The 12,735-nt window shown below is 41.7% G+C and overlaps 1 protein-coding gene across 13 annotated transcripts in view; it reads left to right on the top strand.

The window, feature by feature from the left end:
• The window catches only part of LOC140844947 (uncharacterized), a 205,728-nt gene that overhangs the window by 84,142 nt on the left and 108,851 nt on the right, over positions 1-12,735 (top strand). For 9 of the 13 annotated variants that reach the window (XM_073218347.1, XM_073218159.1, XM_073218127.1 and 6 more), the window contains exon 1: positions 11,743-11,825. The exons of 1 other annotated variant lie outside the window; for it this stretch is intronic. In XM_073218347.1, coding sequence (XP_073074448.1) covers positions 11,778-11,825 — 48 coding nt within the window. In that variant the 5' untranslated portion in view covers positions 11,743-11,777. Of the gene's footprint in view, positions 1-11,738; positions 11,826-12,735 lie in introns of those variants that run through there. 3 more of the 13 variants (XM_073218281.1, XM_073218221.1, XM_073218318.1) reach the window with 2 other exon arrangements.

Raw genomic sequence — 12,735 nt, 5'->3', positions numbered from 1 at the left:
TATATAAAGAGCTCTTCCCAGTGCTGTGGGTGACATGGTGGCGTGGCTGCAAGGCTCAGGAGAGCAGAGATGACACTGGAGTCATGGCAGCACTGATGACAGAGACTTAGACAGCTGTGGGGGCACAGAGGCCCAGAGACAGAGACCGGCTTGCTGCATGCAGACTCGCCCTGAGGGACGGGATTCTAGTGATTGACCTGCCACCATGGAAATAAAGTTGAGTATAACACTTTCACTCCAAGAAAGTTTTAGTGTCATTTTTTTTTGGTGTCATTGAATCCATAGTGAACTTGTCCAGGCCTGGAACCCACTGGCAAGACCGTGGCCCTCCTGCAGCCCCCCAACACATGCTCACCCTCACATGTGTTTATACATATCTACTGTCATCCATATACAGTTTTCCCATAAGTCCCAAGGTAAATTTGGAATATTCCCCCCTATTTATTTCTCTTAGCTCAATTTTGATTATGTGTCAGATATGAGGAGGAAGGAGCATTTCTATTCTACATGGTGACATAGGTGTATGATGGGGAAGCCAATGGGCTATTCTAAATAAGTAAATCACCGGGATATTGCTTTTGGAAGTGTGTTGGGCTGTATAGCTTTTGTTAATTGGATGCAAGGGACTAGTTTAGAATGATATGGTGGAAACACCGTGAATGATGAGGAGCTTAAGAATTTATCAAACAACCTGTCTGAATTCCAAAAGGTAATAAAAGACTTCTAATTTTCTCTTTTGGATAGCAAAAACAAATCTGTGAATTAAAATGAAAGCATTCAAAATTACATTGACTGAAAACAGATTAACGGTTACCTGAGGTCAGAGGTGGAGCAATGACAGGGACTGAATGAGAGGGCAGCATGGAGGGTAAGGGAATCACACTGTACGTACATTGTGGTGGTGGTGGTTGCACCATTATAAATAATTGCCAGAAACTGTCATCAAACTGTATACTTAACATGAGTGATTTTCTTATATATTAATGTCTTAATTAAAACCTTAACATAAAAACTAAAAACATCCAAACTTCGATTCAGAACTTGCAATATCTAAAATGAGTTACACAATGAAGACTTTGAAAAAATGAGTCCTTCAAAAATTGTCACCATAGGGTATGTTTTTCAAAAATCTGTAACTAGATGAGAGTTTTCCTTATGAACTATTGCTTAAGTGAAACTGATAGCATACATGGTTGTTAGACTTGTCACGCCTCTCTGGGCACACAGGTGTCTTCACTTCTCAGCCCATTTGCAGATATCTGAGCCCTTATCACTGGTGCAGTTCAGAGGACAGTTAGCAGAATTGACGTGGGTACAGGAAGAAGTCCCCGTGTGATCCTCCAGCTCTCATTTTCTGCCTCAGCAGTACCAGAAAACCATGTGTTAAGGTGGCAGTGTTGCAAGAAGATGTATCCACCCTCAGTCAGGGGCGCTGTATTCCTACTTGGGACCAGAACCGCTTTACTAAACTACATTGAACAGGTAGTACGAGCAAAACACAAACCTTTGTTGTGTTGATCTACTGAGATTTGGGGGTTTGTTGTTGTCATTGTTACTGCAGTGTAACATAGCCTGTGCTAATACCATTTATTGGCAATTTCAAGATCCTCAGAGTTCCGTGACATTGGGCCCATTTAAAGGTCACCTTACTAAAGAGCCCAGATTTGACAAACACACTGCTGTAGTAGGCATGGTTGACAAAAGAGGGATTCAGGTTGTGGACTTCTATTTGGTCATTCATTGAGAAGAGGGAGACTGGGCAGTAATAACCTGAACAGTCGTGCCGGTGGTATTCCTAACTATCTGGGTGCCCGGAGATATTGTGACTGTCCTGCTGTCTTGCCAGTGGGTTTCAGCCCTGGGCAAGTTCGCTATGGATTCAGTGTGAACAAAGAAAATGACAGGAAAATGTTCTTGGGGTGAAAGGGATATACCCAACTTTATTTCCAGGTAGCAGGCCACTCACTAAAATTCCGTTCACTCAGAGCAAGTCTGCATGCAGCAAGCTGGTCTCTCCCCTTGCCTCTGGGCCCCTCTGTCTGCACAGCTGTCCTCTGGGCCTCTCTGCCTGCACAGCCGTCCTGCACAGCCATCCCACACAGCCATCCTCTGGGCCTCTCTGCACAGTTGTCCTGTACAGCTGTCCTCTGGACCTCTGTCCTTGGAGCTGCCACCAGCCTCTGCTCTGCTCTCTTGCAGCCCTGCCACCATGTCATACCCAGAGCACTGGGCGGAGCTCTTTATATAGAGTCAACAGCTATGTGTTGCCCACAGGTGTGCAGTGAGCTAGTCAACCAGGGCCAGGTGAGAATCCTGACCATAGGAACTCTAATTTTATCCACACTTGCCAATGGGTTTCAGCCCTGGACAAGTTCACTATGGATTCAATGAGACCTAAAAATGACAGTGGAATGTCCTTGGGGTGAAAATGTTTCTACCTAACTTTATTCCCATGGTGGCAGTTCAATCACCAGAATCCCTTTCACTCTGAGCGAGTCTGCAAGCAGCAAGCCGGTCTCTACCTCTGGGCCTTTCTCACCCTGGAAGCCATTTCACTCTGTGTCCTCTGCATTGCCACCTGTCCAGTCTCTGCTCTCCTGCAGCCTTGCAGCAGCCCAGAGTACTAGGCGGAGTTCTTTACATAGAGTCAATAACAACGTATTGCAACCACATAGGTAGTGAGCAAGCCGGCCAGGACTGGGTGAGAATCCTGGCCATAGGAACCTTCACTTTCTTCACAGATACCTTCATGAGAGACAGAAATCATCTGAAGATTTTTTATTCCAAATTAAATTACTTAAGCATGTGTCCAGTGTTTCCCTAATAGCAATGAGCATCCAACCAAGCACTGAGTTAGGCGACTTACTAGGCACTCTGTTATAAATGGCCTTTTGATTTTGTTACTTTAATAACCAGCAGCTCATCGTGAGGCTGATGGTGCCCTTAGTGTAAGCAGATTTCTCCATCTGGTACTCCAAGCACACACCTGAGCATTGTCTTTAGAAGGGCTGTGTGATCCTGAGATCAGTTTCATATAGTCTTCATGCTTACCTTATGTTTTCTCAATACTAGCAGATTTTTCCTTTCCTCATTCACAGAGCTCACACATATTCTTGGATTTTTCAATGAGTTTTGGTTCCCACTTATTCCTCAGAGAAATGTCCTGAACCCATTTGAGTAATTTAGCTCAGTGGTTCTCAAACTTAGGGGAGTTAGGCTTTTAACTACCATCCCAGGTGATTTCAATGCAGGTGATACGGGACTATATTCTTAGGAAACTGGTTCCAGTTCTCACCTCTGTCCACTCCCTTGGATTCTCTAATAATCTCCACTTTTGATATCTTCATGCAATTTCCATTGGACTCATTAGGTTTACACAAGCCAGAGCAGATGGTAAAAACTACTCCAGGCATAATTTCCAATGAGGAATAGAATGCTTTCTCTCTTCCCTCTCACAGGTACTTTAATGCATACTCAAGAAGATGAATAAAGTATCTGGAGATGAGATACTGTTTTAGAATGATTGTCTTGCCAGTGAGTTTTGCTATGGGTTCAGTGTGACCAAAGAAATTATGGTAGAATGTTTCTTTGGGGTGGAAGGGTTTATTACCCAGCTTGTTCTCTCAGCGGTAGGTCGAACACTAGCATCTCTGTCACCATCCAGAGCACTGGGCCGAGCACTCTATATAGTGCAGTAAAAGCTTATTGCTTAAGCTTATTGCCTAAGGGTGTGGAAGCAGTAGCCCAGCAACAGGCCAGTTACATCATCAGGTGGTTTAAGTTCAGTGAGGATCCTGGCCATAGGAACCCCAACTTACCCACAATGATTTACAAGGAACTGTTCAAGTCAACAAATACTTGTTTTACTTATATTAAAATATTGGATTTGTACTCTTATTAAAATTATTTCATTATATACATTATGTAATTCACATATACAAAGAATTACAGATAATAATATAAAATAGACATGAACTCATGTTTCTGTATTAACACATGAACATTTTACCACATTAAAAATATCTTCAATGTCCATGTTTTAAAACATTTACCACATATATTCTTATCTGTAAATAGTAAATAATATTGCTTTGAGCATTTTAAATTTTATACAAATGGTATTTACTGTATATGTCCCTTTGCAAATTAAAATAATTACCCCTGGTTTTGATATCATGGTGCTCCATTTAAACCTTATTAAGCTAATTCATCTTGTGGATAAAGTGAAGGTTCCTATGGCCAGGAGCCTCACCTGACAATAAACTAGTTGATGATGTAACTGGCCTGCTGCTAGGCTACTGCTTCCACACCTGCAAGCAAAAAAGCTATTATTGACTGAGTCACTATATAAAGAGCTTTGCCCAATGCTCTGGGCAGAGGCAGAGTTGAGGGAGGATTACAGACCTGCAGACTGCTGGATGCAGATGTAATTCTAGCACTGGACCTATCACCAGGAGAGCAAGTCAGTAATAAACCCTTTCACCCCAAAAACGTTCCATTGTCATTCCTCAGTCTCACTGAATCCATAGTGAACTTGCCCAGGGCTGAAACCCATTGGCAAGACAAACTTCTATATAGTATTCCCTTTTATAGGCCGCAAGTTACCATTCTTTCACTGATGATTATTAGATACTAATCTTATTTTTTTCCAACTATTTCAAAATATTGTTGAATCACACAGTTGAGCTAGAGTTTCTTTAAGTTACATCACCTAGATATGACATTGCTATAAGACCTATGCATTGGGAATTTAAAATTGGTACATTTAAAATGAAAGACAGAGGTAATAATCAGACAACTAAATCTTTTTATTATATTTTATTAAAAATTCACATTGAAACAACCTACTTTTTAATAGTCTCTACTTCATCTACTCATTCTGTGTAGAAAACTCAGTTGTAATCAATGAGTATGCATAACTTGTTATTCAATTTTTTCACATAACATAATTGCATGTAAATATTTCATTCATTCAACACATTCACTCAATAACTGCTTAGTTGGTGCCTCCCAAGGACCAGGCTAGCTCTTGAGGACAGAGACAGAAATCCTGGCCTTCTTGGGTCTTTAATATCACTTAATCACATAGACCATGAATTTATCATTTACATAGCAATTAATATTATATAATATTAATAAGCTATGATTTAATTATCAAATTCCTCAGGGAATTGTGTTTATTTTGGAAATGTATACATACACAACATCTATGCTAGAATTAAGGACTGAACTTGACTAATATGACATTGTCATGGGGTGTGTATGTCTGTGACACTCAGATTGGTATAGTCCAGATTTCAGCTATTGTTTAAAATATCCCAAGTTCCCTCTTTTCTCTCCATTCATTCTGGAACTCAACCTAGAACCTAAGTGATCCCAGATCTTGCCTTTGAAGTGGGTGTGTACTGACTCCTTGGCTTGTAAGATACATCCACTTGAGCAAATTAATAAACGTCTTTGTGTCTTAGTTTTCTCTTCTGTAAAATGGGAATAATAATACATTCAATCAATATTTGGAAATCCTCAAATCATTGTTAGCTCTGGTTAAGCAGTAAAGCTCTAGTTTTTAAAAGTCAGATTTCACTTCCTAAATCAAGTTACCTGAAGGATACAGTGGGAAATTGAAAAATACAGCAAAAAGAGTTCTGCGGAAGAATAGTATGACTGCTTTCTTTTCAAGGAATCTGGAGTCCACATATCTGCACCAAGCTTGGAGTCTGTGGTACACGGGAAGCTGGTCCCTTTAGGTATCCTCTATCTGATGTGAGCCTGGAGCTGTGTGTGACTTCTGTGACTCTAGGAAGAGAAGCCAGGTATGTACACATTCACACAAATACACATACTCTACACACAGATGCATAAAGGAGAGAGGGAAAGATGGTTAAAGAATGGAACCAGGCCAGGAAATTATTAGTGAGAACAAATCCATCCTTTTGATTATTTTACCTAAGAGTTCAGCAGGTGGTTTTTAAAATGTAAAGATTAATCAGTTAGATCTTTAGGCTACTCTCACTGCATGTACATTCAATGCTCATTTGTTCACACACTCCAGCAAAATCATAGAAAGTGGAAGAAAGTACAAAGAAATAACTGATTTTAACAAAACCAGTATCGAGGTTGCTTCTCCTTTAGAAAATGTTCACTATTGCCTGTTGCCTCTCTCCCCCTGCTTTTTCTTCCTCCCTCTTCTATTCTTTTTATAATTCTTCCATAGCAGAAAAGCTTCCAGCTGTAGGGAAAATGACCTAATATAAATGCGCCTGCATCTATTTCTTCAAATTGCTGTTTAAATTCATTCATACATGAATCAACAACATGGTGCTAGCAAAGAGTTAAAGAGGGCATTCTGTATGCAGTGGGCTCCTATGAAGTCACTGATTAATATAATTAAAAGCCTGAGTTAATTGCATTACTTTCCATTAGCTTTCATTGTATACCTCCCTTCCAGGGAGCCGGCTACCTATCCCCACCAGGCTCCGGTCCCACGTTTATCCAAGTGAGATGGCTGCTTTCAAAACTGAACCTTCCATCAATCCCCTATTAATTAGCTAAATGCCGCATCAGATTGTGCATTCATGCCCGCCAGCTAGGCAGGAGCATCTGGAGAGCAGAGCTCACCACCGTCTTGACTGGTCCTCCAGCCTGGTTATTGGTATTCCAGGACAGGTCAGTTTACTGTAATTTGAAATTGATCTGCTGTCCATTAGGAATTGGCTGATCAATACCAAGTGAATTAGAGTTTCGTGATCTGATTAACTCCCCATTATTTTCTACCCTGGCTGATTTAGAATGCATGATGAGACAATATTCCAGTTTCTTTGCTTTATCCCAGTTTAAGTGAAATATAGACATCTACGGAAGCAGTGCCTGTGCATTTGATTTGGCTCTGCTGTAGTAAAGTCAAACAGCATGAGTATCTCCCTCATCAAGGCAGTCTTAAGGGACTGACAGCTGCCCCCTGCACACCACGCGAGGAGCTGTGAGTGGCAAGGCGGAGAAGCAGGGCGTGCATGCTGCTCATCTCTCCTCTTCGGCTCTTTCTCAAAAAGGGAGGATGGCTGGATCTGGAGGACTTTGCGAGGCAGCCTCAGATACCACAGGCAGGGCTTAGGGCTTCAGGCCCTCCAGTCTACCCTCTCCCCCTCCGCCCAGCTACTAGCTTGAAACCCGTATGTAGAGACGTACTGTTCTAAAAATAAAAATATCACTTAGATATTTTTAAAAATGTTGAGTTGGAGGCCATGTGGTTATTAAGTTCCCTGCCTCTGGACATTCAGACTGAGAGTGTCCAGACACTTCAGACTAGACACGGTATTTATTCTCCCTGAGCCTTGACTTTCTCAGCTATACCTTTGAGATGATAGAACTTGGATTGCTGGGAAGTCAAAACGAGGCACTCCATTAGGAACTCGGCAGAGCGCTCTGCCCTTGCTAAGGTCTCAAGTGTTTGCACGGATGCTGCCCGTGTTGCAGATGCTTGTCTTCTAGTATTATTGTTAGGAAAGTTGGGAAACTAAGGCATTTCAGGCAGAAGGATGCTTCTGAGTAAAAGCAGAGAGATAGGAAGAAATTTCCTGCCCTTGGGTATGAAGATTTGTTGACAAGAAAGGCTGTAGATATTTAGTGCTTAGAGAGAGATTCTCAAGCAAAGGAATCAAGTGCTCAGAAAATTAAGAGAGCTGGTGAAATCATGCCCCATTCCTGTTTTTAAGAGTTAAATATCAAAATGAAGAGTCCAGTGTGTGTCTGAGTCTGGTGTCTGTGTATTTCCCACTAAACCCACATGCAGAACTCTGTAAAGTGGCTGCCGTTTTGTTCTCAGGAGGTGGGTGAATCAGCCATTTGGTCCTCTAGGAATGTGGGCTGCTGGCTCTTATTCAGAAGAGCGGTGTGACATTAGCCATCTTTTTTATCTGGAAGTATGACACCAGTTTTGGCTCTGTGTCTAGTCAGCTAGTCATTTCCTAAGTTTGACCAAGTAGAAATGTGAGAAGATGGGATTTGGTCCTTCTGACAGGGACTAGGGTTTGCTGATATACATGATCCTTTAACTGGTCTCCTTGCCCTTGATCTTCACTCAGCCACCTACTTCCAGCCACCTAAGACCTTAGTGAGTTATCCAACTAGGGTACACTTCAGAGTAGGCCACCTCTCAACTCATTCCTGCAGCAAGTCTCCAAAGCCAGTGAAAATTGCTTATCCTTGTTTTTATGTGTACCATCTGAATCGACCCTCCAGTTTTATTCCTTTAAGTCCTTCTGACACACCCTATGCTCCTACCACCCTAAACAGCAAGCAGCACTTTCCACCTACTCCCCCCACCCCACGACAGAAAACCCTCACATGCACACTATGTTTTGGCCCCTCGAAATATTTCTTCAACTTACAATGCCCACCTCCTATTGTGATTATCAAGAGTCTGGGTTTATGTGTGGGGTAAGTGTAGTAATAACTGGGAAATACCAGGATTATTTGTACTTTTCGCAGAGATGACCTGTGTGTCTTTAAATTTGCCTTGATTTTGCCACTTTGTCAAGAGTGGAAGTGGATAGATTAGAAATCTCTGTGGGGCTAGGATGGAGGGCTTGATAGGTATAATCTAGGGTTTCAACTTTCTAGTTAAGAATATTACAACTGTAGGGGCAGTTTGCATTTTATCCTATGTGCAACCCCATGTAGCCAGTTTTCAGACCTTAATCAATCTTAAAATTTCAGAAAACTTCTGGTATGTAAATGCAGAATAAAATGTTTTCTAAGCCAGAGGAGAGAACTGTATCACTCTTGCTCCCTGCAAACAAATGCATGTTGACTGTAAACCTGTAAAAAATGTGAGTTGAGTGATTTAACAGAGTTGGTCATTGAACTTGTTAACAGCAGATGTCAGGTAAGAAAAACAGCAGATGAATGTAGACTGGAGGAGGAGCAATGGCTGCTGACAAAGGGAGGAGTGACAGATGACAAGGAGGGAGGGCCCAGCGAGGACTGCAGACTCACCGAGTATGAAGCTGTCTGGGAACAAAAACAGACAAAAAGAAACATACACCCTACCACCTCAGGAGCCCTTAGGGGAGTTATCATACACACCGATGCTCAGGATTGTTAGTCAGCAACCGGTTATCATATGCCCACTATGTGCCAGATTCCATTCCAGGAAATCAAGGGGAGTAGAGTATTAATTACAGTGCCTAGCTCTGAAAATATTTACTATCTGTGAACCTACATCAGCCAAGGTAAAGTTGTGTATATTAAACTCTTTACAAAATCAGGAGCATGTATAGAAACTATTATGAGGTTTTTCTCTCCAAAACATATAAAATCCTTCAGCCACTTACAAAATAAATGTGTTTACCACTTTCTCAAAGATGCCATTTCCTGCCAATGCTAATAATAATGGAGGCATTTCAGAATGATGGCCTAATAAAGTTCACACAGCTGTCTCTGTGTACAGACCCAGACGATACACAGCCATGATTTCTTAGCAGCTTCATAGGTCCATGTTCAGAAATGCAGCTCAGTTTAAATAGTTTCTCTCTTAACAGTTAGCTTATTTAAGAAAAGGAAGTATCTCATTCAAGATGCATATTTTTCCCAAGATTCTCCTGGAACAGGACCACAGCTCTGTGCATAAGTGGGTCATTAGGCAAAACATGAGTAGAGCCTTGAAATAGATCAGGAAGCTGCAACCTCCTCTTTGCACTTCAGTCATTTGAACACTTTAATTGTTTTAGTCCATCAAGCCAGTCATTTAGAGTTGAGGAGTCTGAAAACATACTTATTTCAAAAGGCTTCTTTAGGGTGTTTTCCCTGGGGAAAGACCTCCTCTATAAAGGAACTTCAAGATGTTCAAGAAGATGGACTCTGTGTCTGCTGAGAGACAGGAGGGGTAGTCAGGCCGTGGCACAGTCCTTGGTGCTGTGGAGAAGGATGCACTGCCACCCACATCATATGGAAGATGTGGCCAAGCGTGAGTATATCCGGAGACTTAGAAAAGCACAGGAAGAACCAGAGACAGCCATTTATTTAAAAGGGAAAAAAAGAATGTGTATCTTTATCTCAGTGTCTACCAAATTTCTTTGAGGAAAAAAATGAGAATAGGAGGAAATTAAGAGTAGAAAAGGCTGTTACAACTGCTTGGCCATTCTGGCCTCCTAAAATATGAGGCAGGTCAGGAAAAATGTAGTAAGAATGATGAATTGGAGTCAGGAAATGTAGGTTCAAGTATAGATGTTGCTGCTAACACCCTCACTACTCGACTTTGAGAACGACGTTCCCCTCTCAGAGCGTCCACCTCTTGCCAGTGATATGAGAGTTAGGCAAAGCCTCTGTGGGTCCTTCCACTCCTGGCTTTCTGGGGTGCAGTAATGAGTCAAAACAATGATCTTGTGTTTTGATGTCTAATATATAATGAAAGGCATACAGTGACGTGACCCATAAATTCTGCTTAACTTTAAATGTGAATGAGATGCAAATATAGAATGAAAAATTAGGGTGAAAATAATTACTGTGTGTAGACCAGGAAGTATGTGGTTGAATGAATCTTGCACAAGCTGAAATAGCACTGAAAAATGCAGGGAGAAGTAGACACTACTGTAGTCTGGGCTTTCTCTTCATTGGTATAACTTTTTCTGTTCTATGTTTATGCCCACTCTTAGAGAGGGGACAGATGTCTCAGATCCTACATGGGACTAGGTGGCACCAGCACTTAAAGGAACATGAGACCACCCAAGTACGCGGAGAATGGACTTAGTTAGATTTAAAGATTTATATCCATAGACCTGAGTATATAGGGCCTCTGGTCCATCAGAGGTAGCATCTACTTGTCCTGAGAGAAAGGACAATTTGACCAATTGTTACATATAAATTTTAGTTGAAAAACCAGTCCGTAAGCCAGGGAATGTGTGACTGCTAAGTGCCACAATCTGTGTTAGCACTTGATGTATTCTCTTTCATTAACCCTTAGACTGGACGCAATCTATCACAATACAGTTCTTGAATGTTATTTGATTTCTGATTCTGTTTTGTAAAATGGGGAAATTGACTCTTGGAGGTTAAGTAAGGTTTTAAGAGCCAGAACTTAGCATACACTGAAAGTGAAAGGTTCCCTGACTCAGGGCCTGTTCCTTCCACAATACCATAGGACCTTCTGGAAGCCCTAGTTCCCATTATAGCTCTGCCTTTATTTAGCTGTGGTTTGGGAGAAATCACCCAAGTTCTTGATTCTCAGTTTGCTCAACTATTAAACATCACTAAGCCAACCAACCAAGTAAAACAAGTGAATACACAGCCTCTGCTGTTCTTCCACAGTTGGAGATCAGTTTTTACAGGTCTTCTGTAAAGACCATGGAAGGGTGCCTCTTGAAGACATGGAACAAGGTGGCCCTCTGTGACCCCCTCCCACATTATACATGCTAATCATAATGTACGCTTACTTTCCCTCTCCCCTTATCCCTTCAATCCCAACTATCCACCCCAGTCCATTTCCCTTTGGCAACTGTTAGTACATTCTTGGGTTTTGTGAGACTGCTGCTGTTTCCTCCGTCAGTTTTTTCTTTGTTCTGATACTCCAATTATGAGTGAAATCATTGTAGGCAAGAACCACTAATGCTTGCTTGCTAAGATGATACAGCTCCCCACGGCTGGGCAGTGCCCGCCATCTGGGGGTGGAGTTTGCAAGAGCAGCACTGTTGCCTGGAGATTCCATGATGTCACAGTGGTGCCTCTTTCTTAGGGACAGAATGTGTATGCTGAGAGGAGCAGCTGTGATTCTGGTGAGGTGGATGCTGACCAACTTGACAGCATCAGGTAAAATGGAATCCAGACCCAAGGTACTGTGTGTTTCTTTTTATTTTGGTGTCAGTATGAAACAGTTACAAGAGCAACATTATGGTTATTAGACTACCCCCATTACCAAGTCCCCACCTCATAGCCCATAAGAGTCACTGTCCATCAGCCCAGGAATATGCTGTAGAAGCGCTACTGATCTTTGCTGTGTTATACTGCCTTCCCCAAGCCAGCCACCTGCCCAAATTATGTGTTCTACTTGTAATGACCCATTTTTCCCTCTCTTCCCTCCCTTTGAACCCATCCTCCTCAGTCATATTCCCTTTCATAACCGTGAGTCCATTTTTCGGTTCAGTGAGGCTGCTGCTGTCTTGTTCCTTCACTCTTTCTCTTTTTTCTGATACTTCACAGGTGAGTGAAATCATTTGATGCTTTTCTTTCTCTGCGTGGCTTTTTTCACTGAGCATAATACCCTCTAGCTCCATCCATGTTGTTGTAAATGGTAGCATTTGTTTTCTTCATATGGCTGAATAATATTCCACTGTTCATCTTCTGATGGACACTTACCTTGGATATTGTGAATAGTGCTATGATACACATAGGGGTGCACATGTCTTTTTTAAACTGGGCTGCTGCATTCTTTGTTCATGTGTATGTGTATGTATGTATGTATTCATTCATTCATTTGTTATCTGTCTATCTATATTTATCTATCTATCTATCATCTACTTATCTATCTCTCTATCTTTCCATCATTAATATACAATTAGATCACTAACATTATGTTTACTAGATTCCCTCCATCACGAAGATGCCCCCAGATACCCCATTGCAGTCACTGTTCATGAGCATAGTAAGACACTGTAGAATCACTACTCATCTTCTCTGTGTTGTACAGCCCTCGTTGTGACCACCTTCCCACATTATACATCCTAATGGAAATGTGCACTTTCT

Source organism: Manis javanica, chromosome 1 (genome assembly GCF_040802235.1).
Source record: "Manis javanica isolate MJ-LG chromosome 1, MJ_LKY, whole genome shotgun sequence".
Taxonomy (NCBI): Eukaryota; Metazoa; Chordata; class Mammalia; order Pholidota; family Manidae; genus Manis; species Manis javanica.
The sequence above is the reverse complement of the archived record's forward strand: the minus strand, read 5'-3'. Positions and strand labels throughout refer to the sequence as shown.